The sequence below is a fragment of the Pongo abelii genome, chromosome 20 (genome assembly GCF_028885655.2).
Source record: "Pongo abelii isolate AG06213 chromosome 20, NHGRI_mPonAbe1-v2.0_pri, whole genome shotgun sequence".
Classification (NCBI taxonomy): domain Eukaryota; kingdom Metazoa; phylum Chordata; class Mammalia; order Primates; family Hominidae; genus Pongo; species Pongo abelii.
In genome coordinates this window covers 51,315,322-51,343,081 of record NC_072005.2, presented here as the reverse complement: position 1 = coordinate 51,343,081, position 27,760 = coordinate 51,315,322, and the positions used below count along the sequence as shown (strand labels likewise).

The window sequence follows — 27,760 nt, the reverse complement described above, 5'->3', positions numbered from 1 at the left end:
TTTAACTGTTCCACTGTCTCTTGAGCAGAACTGGAAGGCCGTGTATTACAGTGATTACAAATAGATTCTGGAGTCAGTCTGGAATCTGCTTCTTGACTTACCAGTTGTGTGGCCTTAGACAAGTTACTTAACCTCTCTGTGCCTTATGTCCTCAGCTGTAAAATGGAGATATTAGGATCTACCTCACAGAGTTGTTTGGGACACTGAGCCAGGCAATAGACATAGAAGCCTGGCATGTAGCTGCTGCTTCATGAATGTTCACTATTATTATTTGATAACCACCAAAAAAAAGCACTCTCAGTCACTGAATGAAGGCCTCCTAAGCAACAGACCCAGTGCCAGGTACAGGACACACCTGATCTCTACTGGATCTCTATAATGGGGCCTGGAAGTAGACAGCATCAGCCCTATTATTATTATTTTTTTTTTTTGAGATGGATTCTCGCTCTGTCGCCCAGACTGGAGTGCAGTGGCACAGTCTAGGCTCACTGCAACCTCCGCCTCCCAGGTTCATGCCATTCTCCTGCCTCAGCCTCCTGAGTAGCTGGGACTACTGGCACCCACCACCACGCCTGGCTAATTTTTTGTATTTTTAGTAGAGATGGGGTTTCACCACGTTAGCCAGGATGGTCTTGATCTCCTGACCTCATAATACGCCCATCTCGGCCTCCCAAAATGCTGGGATTACAGGCGTGAGCCACCACACCCGGGCTTTTTTTGAGACAGAGTCTCGCTGTGCGGCCCAGGCTGGAGTGCAGTGGCGCAATCCCAGCTCACTGCAACCTCTGCCTCCCAGGTTCAAGCGATTCTCCTGCCTCATTCAGCCTTCTGAGTAGCTGGGATTACATGCACATGACACCATTCCTGGCTAATTTTCGTATTTTTAGTAGAGACAGGGTTTCACCATGTTGGCCAGGCTGGTCTCGAACTCCTGACCTCAGGTGATCTGCCCACTTCGGCCTCAAAAAGTGCTGGGATTACAGGTGTGAGCCACCAAGCCCAGCCAGCATCAAGCCCATTTTACCAAGGAAGAAACAGAGGCTCAGAGATTTACCCAGTCATTCTGCTAGCAGTGTGAGCAAAGAGGTAAGATTCGAACTCAGAACTGAGTATTCACAGAATTGTGACTTTTTTTTTTATTGAGATGGAGTCTCACTCGGTTGCCCAGGCTGGAGTGCAGTGGCGTGATCTCAGCTCACTGCAAGCTCCACCTCCCAGGCTCACGCCATTCTCCTGCCTCTGCCTCCCGAGTAGCTGGGACTACAGGTGCCCGCCACTGCGCCCAGCTAATTTTTTTTTTGGTATTTTTAGTAGAGACGGGGTTTCACCACGTTAGCCAGGATGGTCTCGAACTCCTGACTTCGTGATCCACCCGCCTCAGCCTCCCAAAGTGCTGGGATTACAGGCGTGAGCCACCGTGCCCAGCCAGAATTATGACTGTTAACTACCCCATTCCCCTGCCCACACCCAGTGGGAACACCTGCACCCACTAATCAGGTGCATCCCAGAGTGTGTCCTGGTGTTGGCCATCAACCTGCCCTACAGTCCTGGTGGGCGCAGTGTCCTCATCCTGGAGCCGGCCCCATTCTAGCTGGCCTTGACCTGTGATGTGAACCAATCCCTTCCCTCTCTCTGCTCCAGCCAGTCTGAACTGGTTTCTCTCCCTTGCCAGCTGGAAGAGACCTCACAGACTCAGGCCAACAAGCTGGAAAACCAGCCAACCAGATGATGCTGAAGCTGTGACATTCTGGGGCTTCTCTCGAGTTCTAAAAATGGATCATTCAAAAAATCAATTCAGGTTCTCAAGGCTTGTAGGCGGAGAACAGGGCCAACTGCTTTCCTTGTGCTGAAGACTAATTAATTAAGTGGGGAGGATTTTCAGGGGGGTACATGGGTCGATTCTGCCAAGGGCAGGGCAGATACACTCACTCTCTGGTCCCCATGGCACCAGCTTCCAATGCCTATCATCTCAGATCAAGGGAGGTCCTGTTCACCCACCCCCTACTTCCCACCCCTCACCCTGTTGCTGCCCCCTCCATACCTGTTTTCTTTCCCATTTGGCAACAGTGATGGGCGCTCAGTCCCCGGGCGTTCTGTGCAAACGTAGGTGTTTCTGCGGGTCATCATGCTGGGAGGGAGGTTGTTCTGCAGGAGACACGGCCAGGAAGGGAGTGAGGGGGTGAAGACATGCCCCTGAGCTTCTCCCTCTTCCCTTCTCTGCCCTCCCCATCGATGAATAAGTCAGGGGCTCGTGTGGGAACCCAGGGTGAGTAGGAGATGGTGAAAGGTCCCAAAGATGTGAAAGGTTCATGAGTAATCCCAGCCACCGAGGCTGAGTCAAGGGAGACCCCTGGAGACTGGAGAAGAGGGGGACACTGAGGGAAAACAAGGCAGGAAAGGTTTCCAGGGGGCATCCTTGTCCACTGCTCTTCTCTCAGCAATGCCCACCTTCTCGAGGTCCAGCCCAGCCACACCAAACGTTTGCTAATGTACTTATTCATGCCACATTCTGTCACTGTGCCTAGCCTGGGCACTGGCTGTCTCACCTGTTAGAACATTACTCCTACCTTTTCCCCTGACTCACTCCTACTTATCTTTCAGGTGTCAGTTCATAATCTACCACCACCCCCGGCCCCAGGCTGAGTCACGTGCCTCCTCTGTTGGGCTCCCACAGGCCCCTGGGCTCCCCACTGCAGCTTCAATCACTGTGCTGTCAATGTCTGTTCTCATATATGTCCCCATCCCATACTGGGCTGTGAGCTCTGGGAACACGGGGAATATCAGGATTAGGCTGCCTCATAAACATGTTAGGAAGAGAGCCCTCTTTTTCTATTCTCTGGAAGTTTGTCTAAGGTTAGTGTTATTTCTTCTTTAAGTGTTTGGAAGAATTCCACTGGTGGGAGTCATCCGAGCCAGAAATTTTCTTTATAGGGAAGGTTTTCAGTTACGAATTCAATTTCTTTAACAAGAATGTAAGACTGTTCAGGTTTTCTATTTCTTCTTGTGTCAGTTTTGATAGTGTGTTTTTAAAGTAATGTGTCCATTTCATCTAAGCTGTTAAATTGGCATAAAGTAGTTCCTAATATCATCTTACTATCTTTTAATGTTAGAACAAAGTTCCCCTTTTCATTTTGGATACTGGTGATTCATGTTTGCTGTCTTTTTTCCTTAATTGATTTTTACCAGGGGTCCATTGGATTTTTTTTATTTTTTTATTTTTTTGGACAGAGTTTCACTCTTTTTGCCCAGGCTGGAGTGCAATGGCATGCTCTCGGCTCACTGCAACCTCCACCTCCCAGGTTCAAGTGAACCTGCCTTAGTCTCCCAAGTAGCTGGGATTACAGGCGTGGACCACCACGCCCAGCTAATTTTTTGTATTTTTGGTAGAGACGGGGTTTCACCATGCTGGCCAGGCTGGTCTCAAACTCCTGACCTCAAGTGATCCACCTGCCTCAGCCTCCCAAAGTGCTGGGATTACAGGCATGAGCCACCACGCCCAGACTGATTTTATTAATCTTTTCAAAAAACCAACTTTAGGTTTTGTTGCTTTATTGTACCTCTTCCTTCTCCTTCACTGATTTATTCTCTTTAATGCCTCCTTCCTTCTACTTTTTTTGAGATGGGGTCTTGTTCTGATGCCTAGGCTGGAGTGCAGTGGTGTGATCATGGCTCACTGCAGCCTTGACCTCCTGGCCTCAAGTGGATCCTTTCACCTCAGCCTCCCAAGTAGCTAGAACCTCAGGCATGTGCCACAACACTTAGCTAATTTTTATTTTTGGCAGAGACAGGGTCTATGTTGTCTGGGCTGGTCTTGAACTCCTGGGCTCAAGCAATCCTCCTGCCTCAGCCTCCCGAAGTGCTGGGATTACAGGCATGAGCCACCACTTCCAATCCCTTCTACTTTCTTTGAGGTTTATTTGCTTTTCCTTTTTTACCTTCTTAAGGTGTGGGTTTCGTTTAGCAATAACAATAGCTCTCATTCACTGAGTGCTTACTGTGCCAGTATGTGAAGTACTTCACGTATGAGATCTTACAAGATCCTCACAATGACCCAGGTTCTTTAATGAGCCCATTTCACATAGTGAGATATTGAAGATCAGAGAGGTGAAGTTACTTGCCCAAGGTCACATGGCTCATTAATGTAATTCAAACTCTATGTGGCTTCAGAGTCCCGGCCACTTTCTCAAACTGCTCCACCCTTTTTCTCTTTTTTAAGAGATAGGATCTCACCATGTTGCCCAGGCTGGTCTCGAACTCCTGGCCTCAAGCAATCCTCCCACCTCAGCCTCCCAAGTAGCTGGGACTACATGTGTGTGCCACCGTGTCCAGCTGCCTCCACTCTCCTGTTCCTATGTTGAGAATATTTTCGTACTATGCTGTTCTTGGGAACTCAGATGCAGAAAAGCCAAGTCCTACATTTCCCAGAATCCTTTGCAGCTCCGGTTCTGCATATAAGTTGCGTTCTGCCAATCTTTGCATTCATGAAGATTTGGAAGGTGGAAATGGGGCAGCAGCTGCTCTCCTGCCTGCTTTGACTTCAGCTCACACAGGCAAGGCTATGAGATGAAGGTCTTTGCTTCAGCAGGGCCCCAGTACCTGTTGTCCAGCCCTCTGGGCATCAAGAAGCTCTTTTGATGGAGGATGAGGTTTTTGAGTCTTGGGTTACAGCCATGACAATGTGGTTATTTATTTATTTATTTATTTAGAGACAGAGTCCCACCCTGTCACCCAGGCTGGAGTGCAGTAGGGCAATCTCAGCTCACCGCAACCTCCGCCTCCTAGGTTCATGCAGTTCTCCTGCCTCAGCCTCCCAAGTAGCTGAGATTACAGGCAGGCACCACCACGCCAGGCTAATTTTTGTTTTTTTTTTTTTTTTTTTTTTTTTTTTGAGACAGAGTCTGGCTCTGTCGCCCAGGCTGGAGTGCAGTGGCTCAATCTCGGCTCGCTGCAAGCTCCGCCTCCCGGGTTCACGCCATTCTCCTGCCTCAGCCTCCTGAGTAGCTGGGACTACAGGTGCCTGCCACTATGGCCGGCTAATTTTTTGTATTTTTAGTAGAGATGGGGTTTCACTGTGTTAGCCAGGATGGTCTCGATCTCCTGACCTCGTGATCCCCCCGCCTCGGCCTCCCAAAGTGCTGGGATTACAGGCGTAAGCCACCACGCCCAGCCCTAATTTTTGTATTTTTAGTATAGATGGGATTTTGCCATATGTTGGCCAGGTTGGTCTTGAACTCTTGACCTCAAGTGATTCACCGCCTCGGCCTCCCAAAGTGTTGGGCTTACAGGCATGAGCCACCATGCCCAACCTAACAATGCACTCTTGAATTCACCAGTGCTGGGGCAGCCTCAGAAGGAGCAGCTCCCTTGGTGGGTCAGTTCTGTGGTGTGGTTGTGACTGTTGTTCCTACAAATCCCGCCCATTTGTCCGCTCCTCTAGTCCTTCCTACAATTTTGTTTTCTTTTTTCTTTAATCACACTCCCACCTCATCCTCTCCTTCTCTGGCCCTGCCACTCCCACCCATTCTCTGGGTTGTGGATCATTCTCTGACACATGGGCCTCAGAGGCTGCCATGTGGAGCTCCAGGTCTCAGGGTTGGGGAAGAGCCAAGGGGCGTGAATTTGTACTTATCCGGAATACTCAGGACACACAAGCATCCCTACCTCCCTCCTGTGCCACCTGCATGAAGTTGAGCTGATGCCTTCAAGATCTGTTTCCCCAAGGCCCTTCTGGTGTAAGGTGGCCAGTGAGCTGTCCTCAGGTGCACTGTCTCCTGTCCCATCCCCACGGGATTCCCTCACAACATTCCACTCCCCTCCCTGTACTGACCCCGGGCTCTGCACAGCCCTGGAGTCCAGGGCCCTGAACCTGGACTAGCAGTCCTCACAGGTGGTGGCAGGGTCACAGCTGGCCAAACCAAACACAGCTGGTCACTGCCAGTTGCTGCTGGCTACTGCTGGTCATGGCCAGACACTGCTGGTCAAAGCCTGTCACAGCCAGTTAAGGCTGGTCATGGCCAGACACCAACAGTCAGGGACGGTTAAAGCTGGTCATAAGTGGTAATGGCCAGATACCACTGGTCAGAGCCAGATACCGTTGGCCAAGGGTAGTCACGGCCAGTCAAGGCTGGTCAAAGCCGGTCACAGCCAGTTGCTGCTGGTTAATACTGGTCATGGCTGGACACTGCCAGTAAAGGCTGGTTAATGCTGGCCACAGCTGGCTGCCACTGGTAACAGGTGGACACTTGTGGTCAAAGCTTCAGTGGGGCCCTGGCAGGCACTGCCAGTGAAGGTCAGTCACAATCGGTCAAAGCCGGTCAAGGCTGGTGAACGCTGGTAACAGCCAGACACCACCAGCCACCACGGCTGGGTGCCTCCTGATGGTCAGGACCTCCGCAGAAACGCCCCTACCCCGCAAACAGCCGTGCAGCGAGACCTTGGTTTGCCTTGGGTTTTAGAACCAAAATAAACTGGAAGTACCCAGGGGCACCAAGAGCACTAAGAAGAAGTTAAAAAGATGAATGTTCTCAAGAACGTATGAGAAAAATTAGTATTTAAAAACTTTTTTTTTTGTTTGAGACAAGGTCTCCCTCTGGAGACTCCCAGGCTGGAGTGCAGTGGCACGATCTTGGCTCACTGCAACCTCTGCCTCCTGGACTCAAGTGATCCTCCTCCCTCAGCCTCCCAAGTAGCTGGGACTACCAGCACGTGCCACCACCACACCAGACTAATTTTTCTATTTTTTGTAGGGAAGGGGTCTCACCATTTTGCACAGGTTGGTCTCAAACTCCTGAGTTCAAGCAATCCACCCACCTCAGCCTCTCAAAGTGCTGGGATTACAGGCGTGAGCCACCGTGTCCGACTAAAAACTTAATTTTTATGACTTATTTGTTTTGTTTTGTTTTGTTTTGAGATGGAGTCTTGCTCTGTCACCCAGGCTGAAGTGCAGTGGCGTGATCTCGGCTCACTGCAACTTCTGCCTCCTGGGTTCAAGCAATTCTCCTGCCTCAGCCTCCTGAGTAGCTGGGATTACAGGCGTGCACCACCACGCCTAGCTAAGTTTTATATTTTTAGTAGAAATGGGGTTTCACCATGGTGGCCAGGCTGGTCTCGAACTCCTGACCTCGTGATCCACCTGCCTTGGGCCTCCCAAATTGCTGAGATTACAGGCATAAGCCACCGCACCCAGCCAACTTATTTGTTAAAGAGCAAAATCTTATGGTAAAAGATAACTAATAAGTATTTTGTGTCTGTGTGGGTGGTGACCCATGCTTTTTTTTTTCTTGAAACGGAGTCTCGCTCTGTCGCCAGGCTGGAGGGCAGTGACGCGATCTCGGCTCACTGCAACCTCTGCCTCCGGGTTGAAGCCATTCTCCTGCCTCAACCTCCCAAGTAGCTGGGACTACAGGCATGCGCCACCACAGCCAGCTAATTTTTGTATTTTTAGTATAGATGGGGTTTTACCATGTTGGCCAGGTGGTCTCGATCTCGTGACCTTGTGATCCACCCTCCTCGTCCTCCCAAAGTGCTGGGATTGTAGGTGTGAGCCACCGTGCCTGGCAGGTGACCTATACTTTTAAAAGTTTAGGCCCACAATTGGCTCAGACTCACACCTGTGTGCACCCTGGTCAAGGCTGGGACTTGACTGGTAGTAACCTGCCATGACCAGCCTCGAAAGGCCAGGCACAGCTACGTGGGGCAGCTCCTGAACATATGCAGAGCAGAGGAGCAGGGAGTGGGACCAAATGTAGATGCCGGAAGAGCTGAGGAGCTGGGGAAGATGCTGCTGCTTCCCACGACTTTTTTTTTTTTTTTTTTTTTTTTTTTTTTGAGATGGAGTCTTGCTCTGTCGCCCAGACTGGAATGCAGTGGTGTGATCTTGGCTCACTGCAACTTCTGCCTCCTGGGTTCAAGCGATTCTCCTGCCTCAGCCTCCAGAGTAGCTGGGACTACAGGTGCATGCCACCATGCTCAGCTAATTTTTTGTATTTTTAGTAGAGACGAGGTTTCACTGTGTTAGCCATGACGGTCTCGATCTCCTGACCTCGTGATCTGCCCGCCTTGGCCTCCCAAAGTGCTGGGATTACAGGCGTGAGCCATTGCGCCTGGCTTTTTTTTTTTTTTTTTGAAATGGAGTCTCACTCTGTCACCCATCCTGGAGTGCAGTAGCACAATCTCAGCTCACTGTAGCCTCTGCCTCCTGGGTTCAAGTGATTCTCCTGCCACAGCCTCCCAAGTAGTTGGGATTACAGGTGCCCACCACCACACCCAGCTGATCTTTATATTTTTAGTAGAGACAGGATTTCACCATATTGGCCAGGCGGGTCTCAAATTCCTGACCTCAAGTGATCCGCCCACCTCTGCCTCCCAAAGTGCTGGGATTACAAGCGTAAGCCACTGCGCCTGGCCTGATTTTTTAAATTACTATTAATATTTTATTTATTGATTTATTGAGACAGGGTTTTGCTCTGTCACCCAGGATGGAGTGCAGTGGCGGGAACACAACTCCCTATAGCCTCAACCTCCCAGGCTCAATTGATTCTCCCACCTCGGTCTTTCGAGTAGCTGGGACCACAGGTACATAACATGATGCCTGGCTAGTTTTTTTGATTTTTAGTTGAGATGGCATCTTGCTATGCTTCTTAAACTCCTGACCTCAAGTGATCCTCCCGCCTCGGCCTCCCAAAATGCCAGGATTACAAGCATGAGCCACCGTGCCTGGCCCTTCCCACATTTTTAAAAGCACTTAATTTCCTGTATTCAATCCTTTCTGCCAAGAGTACGTTCTGCACTTCTTTGACACAGAACACTAATTTATACACTAACATAAAGTGTTAGTGTATAAACTGAGCTCAGGCAAACAGAGGCACTCGATAAATATTTGTTGAATGAATGAATGGGTATAAGAAGGAGCTGGTAAGAAGGAGTTCTGTCTGGGGAATGAGATGAAGGCAGGGCCTGAGGAATGTGGCCCGGGTGGCGCCCCCAGCCCTGCCCCCCAGCCCTGGTCACTCACGGGGGTGCTCATGCTGTCCTTCCGTCGCTCTGGGATCTCTGCCTTGTTGGGGTTGTGGGCGCTGCTGACCATGGGGCTGGAGGGGGGCAGCCCTCGACTCCCGCTCCCCGCGGCGCTGCAGCTCGCCTTCCGGCCTGGCAGCCGCTCCTCCTTCAGCTCCGCCTCCCCCGTGCTCGTCGGGCTGCGTTTGGGGTGCAGGGGTGCAGGGGATGGGCCACCTGGGGGAGGGGGCACCGTTTAGAGCTGGCATCACCACGGAAACCCAGAACTGACTCTGGGGGATCGTTGGAACCTGAGAATTCCTCACGTGGGCTGCAATCTCTGTGTGGGCCCTTCTGACAATATCTGTCAAAATTACCTCAAGATTACCAACGCACATATACTGACCTAGAAACTCCAAATCAATGACATCATGCACATACAGGCCATTCATTGCATCTTCTTTTTTTTTTTTTGAGACAAAGTCTGGCTCTGTTGCCTGGGCTGGAGTGCAGTGGCGCGATCTCCGCTCACCGCAACCTCCACCTCCCAGGTTCAAGCAATTCTGCCTCAGCCTCCCAAGTAGCTGGAATTACAGGCGTGTGCCACCCCACCTGGCCTGCACCATTAGACTGGGAACAGCCTAAATGCCCCTTAGTAGGGGAATGACTAGATAAGTCAAGGTATTTCCACAGTGGAAAATTATGCAGCTATGAAAAAGCATAAGGAAGCACTTTATGCACCAATACAGAATGATCTTCATGATAGACTGGAAAGTAGAAAAGGCAAGACAAGAGTTGGGTCAACAATGTTATCATTTGTCTACAAAAGCAAAAAAGTGTGTATCTATATCTACTTGCTTATATATGAATATCTCCAAAGGACTGTAACTTGTTTCAAAAGGGGAGAATTTACTTATTGTTTTTATGTATCTTTAGTGTCCTTCTTTCTCTCTCTTTTTTTTTTTTATTGAGACAGGATCTCACTCTGTTGTCCAAGCTGAAGTACACTGGTGTGACCTTAGCTCGCTGCAACCTCGGCCTCCTAGGCTCAAGCCATCCTCCCACTTCAGCCTCCCAAGTAGCTGGGACTACAGGCACACACTACCATGCCCAGCTAATTTTTGTATTTTTTTTTTTGTAGAGACAGGATTTTGCCATGTTGTCCAGGCTGGTCTCGAACTCCTGGACTCCAGCGATCCTCCCACCTTGGCCTCCCACAGTGCTGGGATTACAGGCATGAGCCACCGTGCCCGGCCCCATATTTATCTCTTTACATGTTTGTTTATGAATAAAATCTCTCCAAAGGAATTCATATGAAACCCATAACAGGGCCAGGCGCAGTGGCTCACGCCTGTAATCCCAGCACTTTGGGAGGCCAAGGCGGGTGGATCATGAGGTCAGGAGATCGAGACAAGCCTGGCTAACATGGTGAAACCCCGTCTCTACTAAAAATACAAAAATTAGCTGGGTGTGGTGGCGTGCGCCTGTAATCCCAGCTACTCGGGAGGCTGAGGCAGGAGAATCACTTGAACCTGGGAGGCGGAGGTTGCAGTGAGCAGAGATCACACCATCGCACTCCAGCCTGGCAACAGTGCCAGACTCTGTCAAAAAACAAAACAAAAACAACAACAACAACAGAAAAAAAAACCATAACAGTCGCTGTATTTGAGAAACTGGGAGCTGGAGATATGGGTTGGATGAAGACTTTTTCACTGTCTATCCTTTCCAAACCAACACATTTTCAAGGATGTGATTGTATGAACAATTTCAAAAGCAACACAAAATAATTCTGGTTCCTTGGAACATCTTAGGAATCTACTGTTTTAGAACCCAGGGGTGAAAAGTGATCTCAAACTTGAGAGAATCAGAAGGTCTGCTTGTTACATGCTCAGGAGCAATACATGCTCAAAAGTCCCAGAACCACAAGCTGAGAGCTCTACAATGACAATGACAGATACCTGCAGCAATCCCTCTCCCTGAGAATCCCTGGAACTCAGGTCTCAGTGTGGGGAGTTCTGAAGGTTACCATGTTCTAACCATACGATACCAAAGTCACAAGCTCCTTAGGAACTTTCTGGACACACCCTGTCATTTTACAGGTGGGGAAGACAAGACACAGGGGCAGGGAATGGTTTGACCTCCAGCAATGGTGGGGGTAGGGCAGAAGCACCACTTCCCATGTGGGGCTCATGCTGGGTCTCAGCTTCCCTGACACCTCTCTCCTCCCTCGCTTCAGTGTGGAGGGGAGGCCAGAGCGCAGGCTCTCAGCAGCCACTTTGTGCAGTGTGTCTTCCTGTGCCCCCATTACAGCAGACTAATCCCAACTGGACTTGATATCAGAGCTCCATCCTGATCCTGAAGAGTGGACCAAGGAGATTCTGGCTAACACTTGGGCTGGATTCCTTTTTTTTTTTTTTTTTTTGAGACACGGCAGTCTGGCTCTATCGCCCAGGCTGGAGTGCAGTGGCACGATCTGGACTCATTGCAACCTTGGCCTCCCAGGCTCAAACCATCCTCCCACCTCAGCCTCTCAAGTAGTTGGGATTACAGGTGCACACCACCATGCCCAGCTAATTGTTTTGTTTTGTTTTTGAGACAGAGTCTCACTGTTGTCACCCGGGCTGAAGTGCAATGGCACAATCTCAGCTCACTGCAACCTCTGTGTCCCGGGTTCCAGCAATTCTCCTGCCTCAGCCTCCCAAGTAGCTGAGATTACAGGTGCCCACCACCACACCCGGCTAATTTTGATGTTTTTAGTAGAGACAGGGTTTCACCATGTTGGCCAGGCTGGTCTCAAACTGCTGACCTCAGGTGATCCACCCAGCTCGGCCTCCCAAAGTGCTGGGATTACAAGGCAAGAGCCACTGCGCCCGGCCTAATTTTTGTATTTTTCTGTAGAGATGAGGTTTCATCATGTTGCCCAGGCTGGTGTCGAACTTGAGAGCTCAAGTGATCCACCCAATTCAGCCTCCCAAAGTGCTGGGATTACAGGCGTGAGCCACTGCACTCAGCCCTGGGCTGGATTCTAAAACTGAGATGTAAGAAATCTAGGAGCAGGCCAGGCACAGTGGCTCACGTCTGTAATCCCAGCACTTTGGGAGGCCGAAGCAGGTGGATCATGAGGTCAGGAGATCAAGACCATCCTGGCTAACACAGTGAAACCCCATCTCTACTAAAAATACAAAAAATTATCTGGACACTGGTGGCGGACACCTGTAGTCCCAGCTACTTGGGAGGCTGAGGCAGGAGAATGGCATGAACCCGGGAGGTGGAGCTTGCAGTGAGCCGAGATTGCGCCACTGCACTCCAGCCTGGGCGACAGAGCAAGACTTTGTCTCCAAAAAAAAAAAAAAAAAAAAAAAAAAGAAAAGAAATCTAGGAGCGGCTGGGCACAGTGGCTCACGCCTGCAATCCCCAGCACTTTGGGAGGCCGAGGCAGGTGGATCACCTCAGGTCAGGAATTCAAGACCAACCAGGCCAACATGGTGAAACCCTGTCTCTACTAAAAATACAAAATTAGCTGGGCAAGGTGGCTTGTAATCCCAGCTTGGGGGCCTGAGGCAGGAGAATCAGTTGAACCTGGGAGACTGAGGTTTCAGTGAGCCAACATCACACCACTGCACTCCAGCCTGGGCGACAGAGCGAGACTGTTTCAAAAAAAGAAAAAATAAGAAATCTAGGAGCTGAGAGATCTAGAAAAAGATAAGGTGAGATATGTAAGAGAGAGAAAAAAAAGATCAGACAAGCAGCCAGCCTAGTACCTGGCCCAGAATAAGAACTTCACCCCTGCAGACAAGCAGGGCTGTAAAACGAACAGAGTTGGAAAACACTCTGGAAGTTCCTCAAACTATTATTAAACACAAGGTTACCAGATGACTCAGCAATTCCACTCTCAGATATGTACCCAAGAGAAATGACGGCAAAACACAGCCACACAAAAACACGGATACAAATGTTCACAGCAGCATCATTCACAACAGCCAAAAAGTGGAGGCAATCCACGTGTTCACGAATGGATAAACAAAATGTGGTCTATCTATGCAATGGAATATTACTTGCCAATGAAAAGGAATGAAGTGCTGATACCCATATCATGGATGAACCTTGAAAACTTTCTGCTTAATGAAAGAAGCCAGTCACTGAAGGCCACACATCGTGTAATTCCATTTACCTGAAATGTCTAGAACAGCCAAATTCATCGACACAGAAAGTAGATTAGTAGCTGAAGGTGGAAGGGGGATTGGAAGTTGATTTTTTTTTTTTTTTTTTTTTTGAGAAGAAGTCTCACTCTTATCACCCAGGCTAGAGTGTAGTGGCATGATCTTGGCTTACTGCAACCTCCGCCTCCCGGGTTCAAGTAATTCTCCTGCCTCAGCCTCCTGAGTAGCTAGGATTACAGACGCCTGCCACTACGCCCGGCTAATTTTTGTATTTTATAGTGGAGATGGGGTTTCGCCATTTTGCCCAGTGGTCTCGAACTCCTGCGCTCAGGTGATATGCCTGCCTCAGTCTCCCAAAGTGCTAGGATTACGGACATGAGCTACCATGCCAAGCCTGGAAGTTGATTGCTAAAGGTTGTGAATTTTCTTTTTGGGGTAATGAAAATGTTCTGAAATCAGTCATCATGATAGATGTACAACTCTGTAAATATATTAAAGCCACTGAATTGTGCACTTTTTAATTTATTTTTTGAGATGAGGTCTCGCTCTGTCACCCAGGCTGGAGTGCAGTGGCGCGATCACGGCTCACCACGACCTCGATCTCCTGGGTTCAAGTGGTCTTCCTACCTCGGCCTCCCAAGTAGCTGGGACCACAGGCATGTACTACCACAACTAATTTTTAATTTTTTTTCGGGGGGTGGGGCGCGGAGTCTCACTCTGTGGCCCAGGCTGGAGTGCAGTGGCGTGATCTCAGCTCACTGCAACCTCCACCTCCCAGGTTCAAGCAATTCTCTGCCTCAGCCTCCCGAGTAGCTGGGATTACAGGCGCCCGCCACCATGCCTGGCTTTTTTTGTATTTTTAGTAGAGACAGGGTTTCACCATCTTGGGCAGGCTGGTCTTGAACTCCTAACCTCGTGATCCGCCCGCCTCGGCCTCCCAAAGTGCTGGGATTATAGGCGTGAGCCACCGCGCCTGGCCAATTTTTGATTTTTTTGTAGAGACGGGGTCTTGCTTTGTTGCCTAGGCTGGTCTAGAACTCCTGGGCTCAAGCAATCCTCCTGCTCTCAGCCTCCCACAGTGCTGGGATTACAGGCGTGAGCCACCATGCCCAGCCTGAATTGTGCACTTTAAATGGGTACGTTGTTTGGTGTATGAATTTTAACCTTAATAAAGCCGTTAAAAAAAATAGCTGAGCGGGTTAAAATTTGATGAGTGTGTGGGTGAAGGGACCTCTCGGAAGTCTCCATGCCTAATGGGTGCTGATGGTGGTGTGTATCCTTTTTTTTTCTTTTTTAAATTTTTTTGAGATGAGGTCTCTCTGTTGCCCAGGCTGGAGTGCAATGGCATGATCTCGGCTCACTGCAACCTCCGCCTCCCAGTTTCAAGCAATTCTTCTGCTTCAGCCTCCTGAGTAGCTGGGATTATAGGCATGCACCAACACGCCCAGCTGATTTTGTATTTTTAGTAGCAACAGGGTTTCACCATGTTAGCCAGGCCGGTCTCAAACTTCCAACCTCAGATGATCCGCTCACCTCGGCCTCCCAAAGAGATTACAGACGTGAGCCACCGTGCCTGGCCCAGATTTAAACTCAGACTCTGTGTTCATTTTCTGCAGCAGATGAGATGTCTGTCAGTTGCAGAATGTGGGGTATAATCAGCTGTCTGCCCAGCCCTCTTCCACTAGGAAGAGCCTCCTTTACTTCAGTGTGGAGGCAAAGCCAGAGGGCAGACTCTCAGCAGCCACTTTGTACAATGTGTCCTCCTGTGCCCCAGTTACAATGGATTAATTCAAACTTGACTCTGATATCAGAGCTTCATCCTGGACCAGAGATTCCAGCTGCCATCTGGACTGGTCTCTAAGGTAAGAAATTGGGGGCCGGGTGCAGTGGCTCACGCCTGTAATCCCAGCACCTTGGGAGGCTGAGGTGGGCGGATCACAAGGTCAGAAGTATAAGAGCAGCCTGGCCAACATGGTGAAACCCCGTCTCTACTAAAAATACAAAAATTAGCCAGGTGTGGTGGCAGGTGCCTGTAATCCCAGCTACTCAGGAGGCTGAGGCACAAGAATCGCTTGAACCCAGGAGGTGGAGGCCGTAGTGAGCCAAGATCACGACACCGCACTCCAGCCTGGGATACAGAGTGAGACCCTGTCTCAAAAAAAAAAAAGAAAGAAAAAGAAAGGCTGGGCACAGTGGCTCACACCTGTAATCCCAGCACTTTGGGAGGCTGAGGGTGGATCACGAGGTCAGGAGTTCAAGACCAGTTTGGCCAACATGGTGAAACCCCGTCTCTACTGAAAATACAAAAATTAGCCGGGCGTTATAGCAGGCGCCTGTAATCCCAGCTACTTGGGAGGCTGAAGGAGAAGAATCACTTGAACCTGTGCGGCAGAGGTTGCCGTGAGCTGAGATCACACCACTGCACTACAGCCTGAGGGACAGAGTGAGACTCCATCTCAAAAAAAAAAAAAAAAAAAAAAAAAAAATCGGGGAGCTGGGAGATCAGGAAAAATGATAGGATGAGATAAGTGAGAGACAAAGGAAAAACCACGCAAGCAGAGAGGAAGCAAGACAGAGTGTCTGCTCTGGGTCTGGCTGCTTTTCCGGTTTTAATCCCTTCCTGAGCCTGGCTGTGCATTCCTGCCTCCAAGTTCCATGCAATGCCCTGTGTCTTTATAAGGCATTCCTCCCTCTCTGAGGCTAGCTCCAGTGGGTTTCTGTTGCTTGCCAATTAGAGAACCCTGACATAACTGTAAGTCTGGGCCTTGGGGAGAAGGAGGGAGCGTGAGGGCGTGGGGCTGATACTCACAGAAATCGCTATGCCTGCGCTGGCGGTGGTAGGTGGAAGAGGAACTCCGCTGCCCTTTGCTATGGCTGGTGCCTTTGCTGGAACTTGTTCCATTGGTGGTGTCGCTGGGCGCCCGCACCCGTGCCAGGGCCAGCCCTGGGGCGCCCCGGTCCCCACCCTCCTGCGAGAGGATGACAGGTGAGGCTCTTCTGCACCCCAAGTCCCTCCACCCAGGCATCACGCGTTCCCAAGGGCCCCTGGCGCCCCCTGACCTCAGTCTTCCTGCCCAGCAGGAGGTAGGTGGCGGTCACTTCGTTGTACTTCTGGCTGGTCAAGGCCTCTTTGATTTCTTCCCGTGTGTAGCCCATACCCACCATCACCTCTGGGAGAGGGGGATGGAGAGAAGTTTCAGACTCCCAGAAACTTTACCTTCCATCCATTTCTTTTTTTTGAGACAGGGTGTCACTCTGTCACCCAGGCTGGAGTGCAGTGGCACGATCACAGCTCACTGCAGCCTCGGCCTCCCCAGGCTCTGCTGATCCTCCCACCTCAGTTTTTGTATTTTTAGTAGAGACAGGGTTTTGCTATGTTGTCCAGGCTGGTCTGAAACTCCTGGGCACAAGCAATCCACCCACCTGGGCCTCCCACAGTGCTGGGATTACAGGCATGAGCCACTGCACCTGGCCCACTTCCACCCATTTCTATGTCACTCAGCGGTGTCTGCTCTTTGACCTGTCCAGTACCCATCCTCCCTTCCCAACAGCACGCTGATTTCCTTTGAAAGAACATTCTTTCCGCTCAGATCACGTGGATGGCTCCCCTGCTCCAACCCTAAGGCAGGCGGATAACCCAGGTATGGCTAATCAGTGTGTTCTACACCCAAAGCCACACTGACTGGTTCATTGAAGGCATGTGACCCAGATCTGCTTGCCTCCTGGAGAGCAGCCTGGGAAAAAGCTACCACAGAAAACATTCCCAACAACTGTCTCTGAGCACCTGGATCCAACTGTGCCTGAAGGCTGCCTACTCTATTCATTTTAGTTACGTGGCAGAATAAATTATCTATTTATTTAACTATTAGGTTAAACCATACAAAATTGGTGGTACTGACAATTTTAAACCAAAAAAAAAAATGGCAATTTCATATGGTTCAACTTTTTGTTGTGTTCAACCTATTAATATAATTAGGTTGATGCAAAAGTAATTCTGGTTTTGCCATTTAATGGTAAAAACAGTAATTATTATTATTTTAGATAGAATTTTGCTCGTTGCCCAGGGTGGAGTACAGTGGTGCAATCTCAGCTCACTGCAACCTCTGCCTCCCAGATTCAAGCAATTCTCATGCCTCAGCCTCCAGAGGAGCTGGGATTATGGGTGCCCGCCACCACACTCGTCTAATTTTTGTATTCTTAGTAGAGACGAGGTTTCATCATGTTGGCCAGGCTGGTCTCAAACTCCTGACCTCAGGTGATCTGTCAGCCTCAGCCTCCCAAAGTGCTGAGATTATAGGCGTGAGCCACTGCGCCTGACCCTTTTTTCTTTTTTTGAGACATGGTCTCACCCTGTCGCCTGGAGTGCAGTGGCATGATCATAGCTCACTGCAGACTCAAATTGTTGGGCTCAAGGGATCTTCCTACCTCAGTTTGCTGAGTAGCTGAGACTACAGGTACACACCACAACAACCGGCTAATTTTTTATTTTTATTTTTTTGTACAGACAGGGTCTCCCTGTGTTGTCCAGGCTGGTCTCCAACTCCTGGGCTCAAGTGATTCTTCTATCTCAACCTCCCAAAGTGCTGGGATTACAGGCATGAACCACCTCGCCTGGTCTCTTTTTATGTCTTAATATCAAAGCAAACATGAGCTGGGTACAGTGGCTCACAGCTGTGATCTTGGCAATTTGGGAAGCTGAGGCAGGCAGATCACCTGAGGTCAGGAGTTTGAGACCAGCATGGCCAACATGGCAAAACCCTGTCTCTACTAAAAATAACAAAAATTAGCCGGGCATGGCGGCAGGCGCCTGTGGTCCCAGCTACTTCGGAGGCTGAGGCACAAGAATCTCTTGATTCTGGGAGGCGGAGGTTGCAGTGAGCTGAGATTGCACCACTGCACTCCATCCTGGGTGACAGGATGGCTCTCCCTGACCCTCACCGATTCTCTTGGTGTCCCCGAAGTCCTCCTCGGGCTCTGTGTATGGCTTCAACTCCTCACCCTCATAGCCGATGTTGATCCATTTGTCTTTCATGATTTGCTGCAGGCATCAGGAGCAGGGAAGGGGGAAGACAGGTGTCAGAAGGAACCAGAAATCATACAACTTCTGCCCTGCCCCAGACCTCCGAGGCCTAACACCCAGAATTGCGGGCTTCCTAAAAGATAGCGCCTCCTGGGCCTCTCTCTCCCCCACGTCCCCTGCCGGAGCCTCCTGATGCCACCCTCCCTCCTCCGCATCATCTGGGTCCCTGGCACCCTGTAATCATCCTAGGAGCTCATTAGCTAATTACTGGCAAGGCAGGGAGTGGGTGAGCCTGTCGGGGGGGGTGACGTCAGGACAGGCCTGGGAGCTTTTCCCTGGACGGCCTGTCTACCCCCACTCACCAGCACCAGATCTTCGGTGGGCACGGGAGAGGAAAAGTGTGTCAAGAAGGCTTTTGTGGGTGAGGGCAGGCAGAGTTTAGGGGAGTCAGGAGACAAGAAGGGCTCCCGCTGGCTGTGAGGCTGGGCTCACCTCGAGAGTACAGCGTTTAGCTGGGTTCAGCACCAAAAATCTCCGCAGGATGCTCTCACAGTCTGTTGACATGTAGAAAGGGACCCGGTACTTCCCTCTGAGGACTCGCTCCCGCAGCTCCTGCAGGGATGGGGTTACTGGAGGAGGGGGTCTGCCCCACCCCCCACCTATTACACACACACACACACACACACACACACACACACACACAATCTTTGTCCCAGCCCCTTTGATAGAAGTGACAGAAGCTCTGAGTCCCAGCCCTTGACAAGGTAGGCAAAACCCCATTCCTTTCTCCTGACCTCAGTTCCCTGTCCATAAAATGGGAACATCATACGGACGCTGCAATTAAAAAAAAAAAATTCTTGGCCAGGCGTGGAGGCCAAGACGGGAGTATCGGTTGAGCCCAGGAGTTCAAGAACAGCCTGGGCAACATAGGGAGACCTCCTCTCTACAAAAAAATAAAAAATGACCTGAGCATGGTGGTGCACACCTGTAATCCAAACACTTTGGGAGGCCGAGGGAGGAGGATCACTTGAACCCAGGAGTTCAAGACCAGCCTGAACAACCAGCCTGTCTCTACAAAAAAAAAAAAAAAAAAAATTTAAGCTACATAACTTTTCATTCAGAGGAAAACTTGCAGAGAAAGTTTATTATCTGGCCAGGCATGGTGGCTCACACTTGTAATCCCAGCACTTTGGGAGGCCAAGACAGGCAGATCGCCTGAGGTCAGGAGTTCGAGACCAGCCTAGCTAACATGGTGAAACCCCATCTCCTCTAAAAATACAAAAATTAGCTGGATGTGGTGGTGGCTGCCTGTAGTCCTAGCTACTTGGGAGGCTAAGGCACAAGAATCACTTAAACTCTCAGGAGGTGGAGGCTGCAGTGAGTTGAGACCACACCACTGCACTCCAGCCTGGGTGACAGGGCAAGAGTCTGTCTCAAAAAAAAAAAGGAAGTTTATTCTTTAAGTCAGGTAAGAGGGAGGTAGGTAAGTGAGTCAGCCACTGGGGCCTTAGTCTCCTTATCTGTGAAAGGGATTATAGGACCCACTTCACATGCTTGCTGCCAGGGTACAAGTGAGTTAACATCTGTAAAAATGTGGCCGGGTGCAGTGGCTCACGCCTGTAATTCCAGCACTTTGGGAGGCTGAGGCAGGCAGATCACCTGAGGTCAGGAGATCGAGACCAGCCTGGCCAACATGGCGAAACCCCATCTCTACTAAAAAAAAAAAAAAAAAAAAAAAATACAAAAATTAGCTGGGTGTGGTAGCAGACGCCTGTAATCCCAGCTACTCGGGAGGCTGAGGCAGGAGAATCACTTGAACCCAGGAAATGGAGGTTGCAGTGAGCCGAGATTGCGCCACTGCACTCCAGCCTGGGCAGCAGAGCAAGACTCTGTCTCAAAAAAAAAAAAAGAAAATCTGTAAAATGCTTACCACATGCCTGGCCCAGAGCCAGAGAGCATGTAAATATGAGATTCACTCAAGGGGAAGGAGACCCTACCGCCCCTCCTGCCTCCTCATCTCTCCCCTCCCCCAGCCATGCCTGTTGTCCAAAGAGATACACTCCTCAAGGCCATTCATGGATTTATCTGCTGGCTTTCTCTTTAAGGGCCTTTTATGAGAGGCCCTACCAAAGCTGTGAAAAATAAGATAAATCCATGGCTTGGCAGACCAGAGGGAGCTCTTTCCATCTGAATAAAACACCGCAATAGGCCAGGCGTGGTGGCTTATGTCTATAATCCCAGCACTTCGGGAGGCCGAGGTGGAAAGACCGCTTGAGCCCGCGAGTTTGAGACCAGCCTGGGCAACACAGTGAGACTCTGTCTCTACAAAAAATACAAAAATTAGCCAAGTGTGGTGGTACATGCCTGTGGTCCCAGCTACTCGGGAGGCTGAAGCAGGAGGATTGCTTGAGCCCGGGAGGTTGAGGCTGCAGTGAGCTGTGACTGCACCAGTGCACTCCAGCCTGGGTGATTGAGTGAGACCTTGTCTCAACAAACAAACAAACACAAAAAAAATGAAGGGAGGCAGAAAACAGGTAGGAATGAATTGAGCATCGGGGGTGAACAGGACTCCTTTGGGACAGAGTCCTCTGCTGCGGCATTCTCCTAAAAGGGTTGAAAGATGCCCATGCCTGGGGAGCCTCTGCAGATCATAAAGGGCTATTAATATTTAATTTGGATCACTTTCAGGACACTTACCCCTTAGCAGGCAGTGTTCTAAGTGCTTTATGCATATTACATCCATTTTCACAACGCCGCGAAGCCCGGTTATAACGCCCACTTTCCAGACGAGGAGGTTGAGGCCTGGAGGGGTCTGGTCACTTGCCCCAGGGTTGCACAGCCAGAAAGTGGCAGGGCCTTGGCTCTGCAGCCTGTGCTGTGTGACCACCATGCCACACTGCCTGTCACGTGATGGGGGAGAAGAAGCCACCAGGCCACCACTGCCACCTCCAGCGCAGCTCCCAAGCTTGATGCTGTGGCCAGATGCTTAGCTCCAGCGAAGGGCTTAACATATGCAGATGGGCTGCAAGCAGATGCTTTTTCTTTCTTTCTTTTTTTTTTTTTTTTAAAGAGACAGGCTCTTGTTCTGTCACCGAAGCTGGAGTGCAGTGGTGTGATCGTAGTTCGCTGTAGCCTGGAACTCCTGGGCTCAAGCAATTCTCCCACCTCAGCATCCCAAGTAGCTGGGACTACAGGCATGCACCACAATGCCCGGCTAATTTTAAAAATATTTTTTGTAGAGATGGGGTCTTGAAATGTTGCCCAGGCTGGTATCAAACTCTTTTTATTTTTTTGAGATGGAGTCTTGCTCTGTCGTCCAGGCTGGAGTGCAGGGGCGCAATCTTGGCTCACTGGAGTCTCTGCCTCCCAGGTTCAAGTGATTCTCCTGGATCAGTCTCCCGAGTAGCTGGGTCTACAGGCACGTGCCACCACGCCTGGCTACTTTTTGTATTTTTAGTAGAGATGGGGTTTCACCGTGTTGGCCAGGCTGGTCTCAAACTCTTGACCTCCAGGGATCTGCCCGCCTTGGCGACCCAAGGTGCTGGGATTACAGGCATGAGCCACCACATCTGTCCTGAATACTCTTAATGTCTTCATCTTACAGGTGGGGAAACTGAGGTTCAGAAAAGGACATGTCCAAGGTCACTCAGAAAGGAAATGACAGAGCTAGAACCTGCCTCTTCTCAGCTGTGTGCCTCCTTTGCACAGCAAGGCCTGGGGTGCCTGGTGGGGACACCAGGACAGCAGAAAGTGATAAGGGCCTGGGGCAGGTAAGACATTGGCCTGGCCCTTCAAAAAGGTCTCTTAGCTTCATGCTTGAGGCTCAGAAAAATTATTCTGTGACAGCACCTCCCCACCCCAGGCTTCAGCTACGGCCAGAGTGTCAGAGGCTGTTTTGTTTGTTTGTTTGTTTTGTTTTGTTTTTTTGAGACAGAGTCTTGCTCTGTCATCCAGGCTGGAGTGCAGTGGTGTGATCTCAGCTCACTACAACCTCTGCCTCCCTGGTTCAAGTGATTCTCCTGCCTCAGCCTCCCGAGTAGCTGGGATTACAGGCGCGTGCCACCACGCACAGCTAATTTTTGTGTTTTTAGTAGAGACGAGGTTTTACCATGTTGGCCAGGCTGGTCTTGAACTCCTGACCTCAGGTGAACGGCCCACCTCAACCTCCCAAAGTGCTGAGATTACAGGCCTGAGCCACCGTGCACCACCAGAAAGCTGTCTTGAATGAGCACTTTGCATCCCTGATCTCAGCCAGTCCTTAAAAATCACTGCCACAAGGTTGGTATCATCTTTTTTTTTTTTTTTTTTTTTTTTTGAGACGGAGTCTCGCTCTGTTGCCCAGGCTGGAGTACAGTGGCGAGATCTCCGCTCACTCCAAGCTCCATCTCCTGGGTTCATGCCATTCTCCTGCCTCAGCCTCCCGAGTGGCTGGGATTACAGGCGCCCGCCACCACGCCCGGCTAATTTTTTGTATTTTTAGAAGAGACGGGGTTTCAGCATGTTAGCCAGGATGGTCTCGATCTCCTGACCTCGTGATCCACCCGTCTTGACCTCCCAAAGTGCTGGGATTACAGGTGTGAGCCACTGCGCCCGGCCCACAGGGTTGGTATCTTTATGATCTTCACTGAACAGCAGGTGAGACTGAGGCTTAGAGGGGTTGGCTATTTGGCCAAGGCCACTGTGAAGAAGGGACTCCCTCCTCTTCATCACTCAGGGTTCCGCTTTGATGGTCTGTCCTCTGCAAGTATTTCCCTGACTTTCCAATTTCAGATCACAGTACAGGCTCCTCACGGGCCACGCAGAGCAGGACAGAGCATCCCAGCTGCAGAATTCCTGCCCCAGTGCACCCCCGATTCCAATCGAGAGGAAACACCAGGCAACCCAAATTGAGGGACGTTCTGCAAAATTAACTGGCCTGAACTAATCGATAATGTCAATGTCACGAAAGACAAAAGAGAGGCTGAGAACTGTTCCGGATGAAAGGAGACACAAGAGATGGCGCAGCTAAATGCAACGTGGGGACCCGAGCGGATCCCTGACTGGGAAAAAAAAATAGCTGCCAAAGATATTCCTGGGATGATGGATGAAATCTGAGTACGGGCCATGGTGTAGAGGTCAGGATTATACCACTGCTGTATTTCCTGTATGTCACCATCAACAGGAAAACGCCCCTGGTCTAAGGAGATAACCCGCTGTCGCCTTTAGGGATAAAAGGACACAGCATCTGCAACTAACTGTCAAATGCCCCATCAATGCCGATGAGGGCAGCAAAGATCATGTGCAAATACAGACAGATAGAGCAAATGTGGACACAGGCCAGCGATTGTGAAGCTCCTGAAACATACCATGTGTTATTTGCTCTATTGTTGCAACTTTTCTGTAGATTGGCAATTGTTCAAAATAAAAAGTTCAAAGGGGAAAAAAAAAAGCAAGCAACAACTCAGCCCACACCTCCCATCTCCTTACAGCATTCCCCCCCTCCCCGCATAGCACAGGCCAGCATCTGATATCATATCTAGTTTGCTTATTTGTTTTGTTAGCTGCCTGGCCCCAGTAGGAATGTTAGTCTGGGAAGACAGGAATTGTTTTGTTCGAAGCGAAGTGCACAATTCGATGGTTTTTAGTATATGCACGGAGTTGCACAATCATTACTACATTCAATTTTATTTATTTATTTTTTTTTTGAGACAGAGTCTCGCTCTGTCGCCCAGGCTGGAGTGCAGTGGCACAATCTTGACTCATTGCAACCTCTGCCTCCCAGGTTCAAGTGATTCTCCTGCCTCAGCCTCTCCAGTAGCTGGGATTACAGGTGCCCGCCACCACACCCGGTTAATTTTTGTATTTTTAGTAACGACAGGGTTTTACCATGTTGGCCAGGCTGGTCTTGAACTCCTGACCTCGGGTGATCAGCCCGCCTCGGCCTCCCAAAGTGCTGGGAATATAGGTGTGAGCCATCAGGCCGGCCACTACATTCAATTTTAGAACATTTTTCCTCACCTCAAAAGAAACTCAGTACCCTTTAGCAATCAACCTCCAACTCGCTCCTCCCCCCCAGCCTCAGGCAACCAGTAATCTACTTTCCGTCTCTATGGATTTGCCTATTCTGGACATTTCACATTAATGGAATCATACACTCTGTGGCCTGATGTGACTGGCTTCTGTTACTTAGCACAATGTTTTCAAGGTTCACCCACAGCGTAGCATATATGAGGGCAGGGTTTGTTTGTTTTTTAATTTCTTTTTGGAGATAGGGTCTCCCTCTGTCACCCAGGTTGGAGTGCAGTGGCACGATCTCAGCTCACTGCAGTCTTGATCTCCCAGGTTCAAGTGATCCTCCCGCGTCAGCCTCCCAAGTAGCTGGGACTACAGGCGTGCGCCATTATGCCCGGTTAATTTTTGTATTTTTTGTAGAGGCAGCGTCTCCCTATGTTGCCCAGGCTAGTCTCGAACTCTCAGGCTCAAGTGAGTCTCCCGCCTCTGCCTCCCAAAGTGCTGGGATTATAGGCATGAGCCACCGCACCCGGCCAAGCAGGAGTTTTTGCCTCTCTTGTTCTCGCCTTACATGCAAAGCCCAAAACAGCCTGACAGAGAAGTGGGCCATAAATATTAGCTCAGTGAACGGATGAGTCAGGATTTGAACTCAAGCCTGTCGGCTGCAAAGATCATGCCCTTAACCCCAGCGTGGCACGGTCCATTCGGCTGGCCTCACTGCAGAGGGGACTTGAATCCTGCCCATCCCCCGTCTTCCCATGAGAACTCAGGCCAGTCCCACCACTGAGGCCCTCTGCAGGGGAGGTGTGGGGGGGATAGAGGCCTGACTGTGGGGAGGGGCTGACGCCCCCACACCCAGCCCCTCCCGGTACCTTGAGGTTGTGCCCGTCGAAGGGCAGGGAGCCGCTGACGAGGGTGTACAGGATGACTCCCAGGCTCCAGATGTCCACCTCCGGCCCATCGTACTTCTTGCCCTGAAACAGCTCCGGGGCGGCATATGGGGGGCTCCCGCAGAACGTGTCCAGCTTTGAGCCCAGCGTGAACTCGTTGCTGAAGCCAAAGTCAGCAATCTTGATGTTGGCCTCGGCATCCAGCAAGAGGTTCTCAGCCTGCAGGGAGAGAAGGAGAGGGCGGAAAGTGGGACTCAAGGCCAAAGCCCTTCATGGACGTGGGAAGCAGACAGGAGCACAGGCTCTAGGGCTGGCCCACAGGGATCAACTCTTGGGCCTGTCCTTTACTGTCTGCCCGACCTTAGGTAGTGACTTTACCTCACTGAGCCTCAGTTTCCTCATCCATAGAATGGGGATAATCTTAGTCCCTATTTCATAGAGTAGTTTGAGAATTATGAGTTAATCCACATAGAAAATCTAGCACAGGCTGGACACAGTGGCTCACGCCTATAATCCCAGCACTTTGGGAGGCCAAGGCAGGTGGATCGCCTGAGGTCAGGAGTTCAAGATCAGTCTGGCCAGCATGGTGAATCCCCGTCTCTACTAAAAATACAAAAATTGGGCTGGACACGGTGGCTCACGCCTATAATTCCAGGACTTTGGGAAGCCGAGGTGGGCAGATCACCTGAGGTCGGGAATTCGAGACCAGCCTGACCAACATGGAGAAACCCTGTCTCTACTAAAAATACAAAATTAGCCGGGCGTGGTGGCACATGCCTATAATCCCAGCTACTCGGGAGGCTGAGGCAGGAGAATTGCTTGAACCCAGGAGGTGGAGGTTGCAGTGAGCCAAGATCACACCATTGCACTCCAGCCTGGGCAACAAGAGCAAAACTCCGTCTCAAAAAAAACATAAAGATAAAAATTAGCTGGGCATGGTGGTGTGCGCCAGTAGTCCCAGGTACTCAGGAGGCTGAGGCACAAAAATTGCTTGAACCTGGGAGGCAGAGGTTGCACTGAGCTGAGACTGTGCCACTGCACTCCAGCCTGGGCAACAGAGTGAGAACTTGTCTCAAAAAAAAAAAAAGAAAAGCTAGAACAGTATTTCATACCCAGTGAACACTATGTAATATCACTATTACCCCGTGTGGTCTGTAGATCTAGGGCTCTTCAGGTAATCTCCTGCCCCTCTTGGAGCCTCAAGTTACCCAGCAGAAACAAAATAAGGCCTGATTGCTCAAGACCCAGGAAAATGAAAGCAATAATCTAATCCTGGTTGCGTATCTACCATGCACTGGGCTCTGTGGACTATCAATTGTAACAGTGTCCGTCTGCATAATGTGAAGGTGAAACTATAGACTCTTGGAGAATTCCAGCTGCAAATCCCAGCTCCATCACTCACTCGCTGTGTGAACTTTAGGTGGGTTACCAGACCTCTCTGTGCCTCAGTTTCCTTGTATGTAAACTGAGGGTGATCCCGACACCTGCCTCAAGCACGGTTGTGGGTTTAAGCGTAAAGTGCTCACAGCGGCCCCTAGAACGTAGTCAGTGATCAGTAAACATTTCATGGCCGGGCACGGTAGCTCACACCTGTAATCTCAGCACTTTGGGAGGCCAAGGCAGGCAGATCTCCTGAGGTCAGGAGTTCGAGACTAGCTTGGGCAACATGGTGAAACCCCGTCTCTACTAAAAATACAAAAATCAGCCAGGCGTGGTGGCGGACGCCTGTAATCCCAGCAACTTGGGAGGCTGACGCAGGAGAATCGCGTGAGCTGAGATTGCATCACTGTACTCCAGCCTGGGCAACACAGCGAGACTCCATCTCAAAAATACATGAATAAATAAATAAATAAACGTTTTGTATTGTTACAAAGTTTTGTCTATTTTTTTGCGGCATGCGGTCTTGCAATTGCCATTTCACCGGGGAGGAAACAGAAGCTCTGGGAGGCCACCGGGGAGGAAACAGAAGCTCTGGGAGGCCACATCTCATGCCCATTGCGAGAAAGCAGCAGAACTAGAATCTAAACAAGACCACCCATTTCCACAGTGTGTGGAGGAAGAAGCCTCCAGCCTCTTGATTACAAACAGAGGCACAGCTCCACCTTTCAAAATGTCACCCGTGTCTGGCCCATCCCAATCGCGGTCCTTCCCTCGCCCAGGTCACCAACATCCCTGGCTTCCTCCCAGGTCTCCCTATGTCTCCTGGTTTATTTCTGGACCACTCTTCCCCAGCTCCTCCCCAATAAAGGCCCAAACCCTACAAAGACACACCACAGAGCTCCTCCCTAAACCTGAATCTAATCGCATCTGCCTTGCTCAGGGCTTACTTTTTAAAATTTTTTTATTTTTGCAATGGAGTCTCACTCTGTCACCCAGGTTGGAGTGCAGTGGCACGATCTCGGCTCACTGTAACCTCTTCCTCCTGGGTTCAAGCGAGTCTCCGGCCTCAGCCTCCTGAGTAGCGGGGACTACAGGCGCCCACCACCACACCCAGCTATTTTTTTTTATTTTTAGTAGAGACGAGGTCTCGCCATGTTGGCCAGGCTGGTCTCGAACTCCTGACCTCAGGTGATCCGCCCACCTCGGCCTCCCAAAAAGTGCTGAGATTACAGGTGTGAGCCGCCACGCCAGGCCAGGGATTACATTTCTTTTCCTGCCATTTGAGGCTCTGCAATCCAGCCCCAAGGTCACATTTGGGTTGGTCC

General features: G+C 50.3%; 1 protein-coding gene across 3 annotated transcripts in view; it reads right to left on the bottom strand.

Moving 5' to 3' along the window:
* The window catches only part of MARK4 (microtubule affinity regulating kinase 4), a 52,977-nt gene that overhangs the window by 7,487 nt on the left and 17,730 nt on the right, over window positions 1-27,760 (bottom strand). For all 3 annotated transcript variants that reach the window (XM_054540695.2, XM_024237634.3, XM_054540696.2), the window contains 7 exons: window positions 25,038-25,274; window positions 18,667-18,786; window positions 18,093-18,192; window positions 16,215-16,324; window positions 15,964-16,123; window positions 9,014-9,231; window positions 2,042-2,145 (listed from right to left, as the gene is read on the bottom strand). In XM_054540695.2, coding sequence (XP_054396670.2) covers window positions 2,042-2,145; window positions 9,014-9,231; window positions 15,964-16,123; window positions 16,215-16,324; window positions 18,093-18,192; window positions 18,667-18,786; window positions 25,038-25,274 — 1,049 coding nt within the window. The remainder of the gene's footprint in view (window positions 1-2,041; window positions 2,146-9,013; window positions 9,232-15,963; window positions 16,124-16,214; window positions 16,325-18,092; window positions 18,193-18,666; window positions 18,787-25,037; window positions 25,275-27,760) is intronic.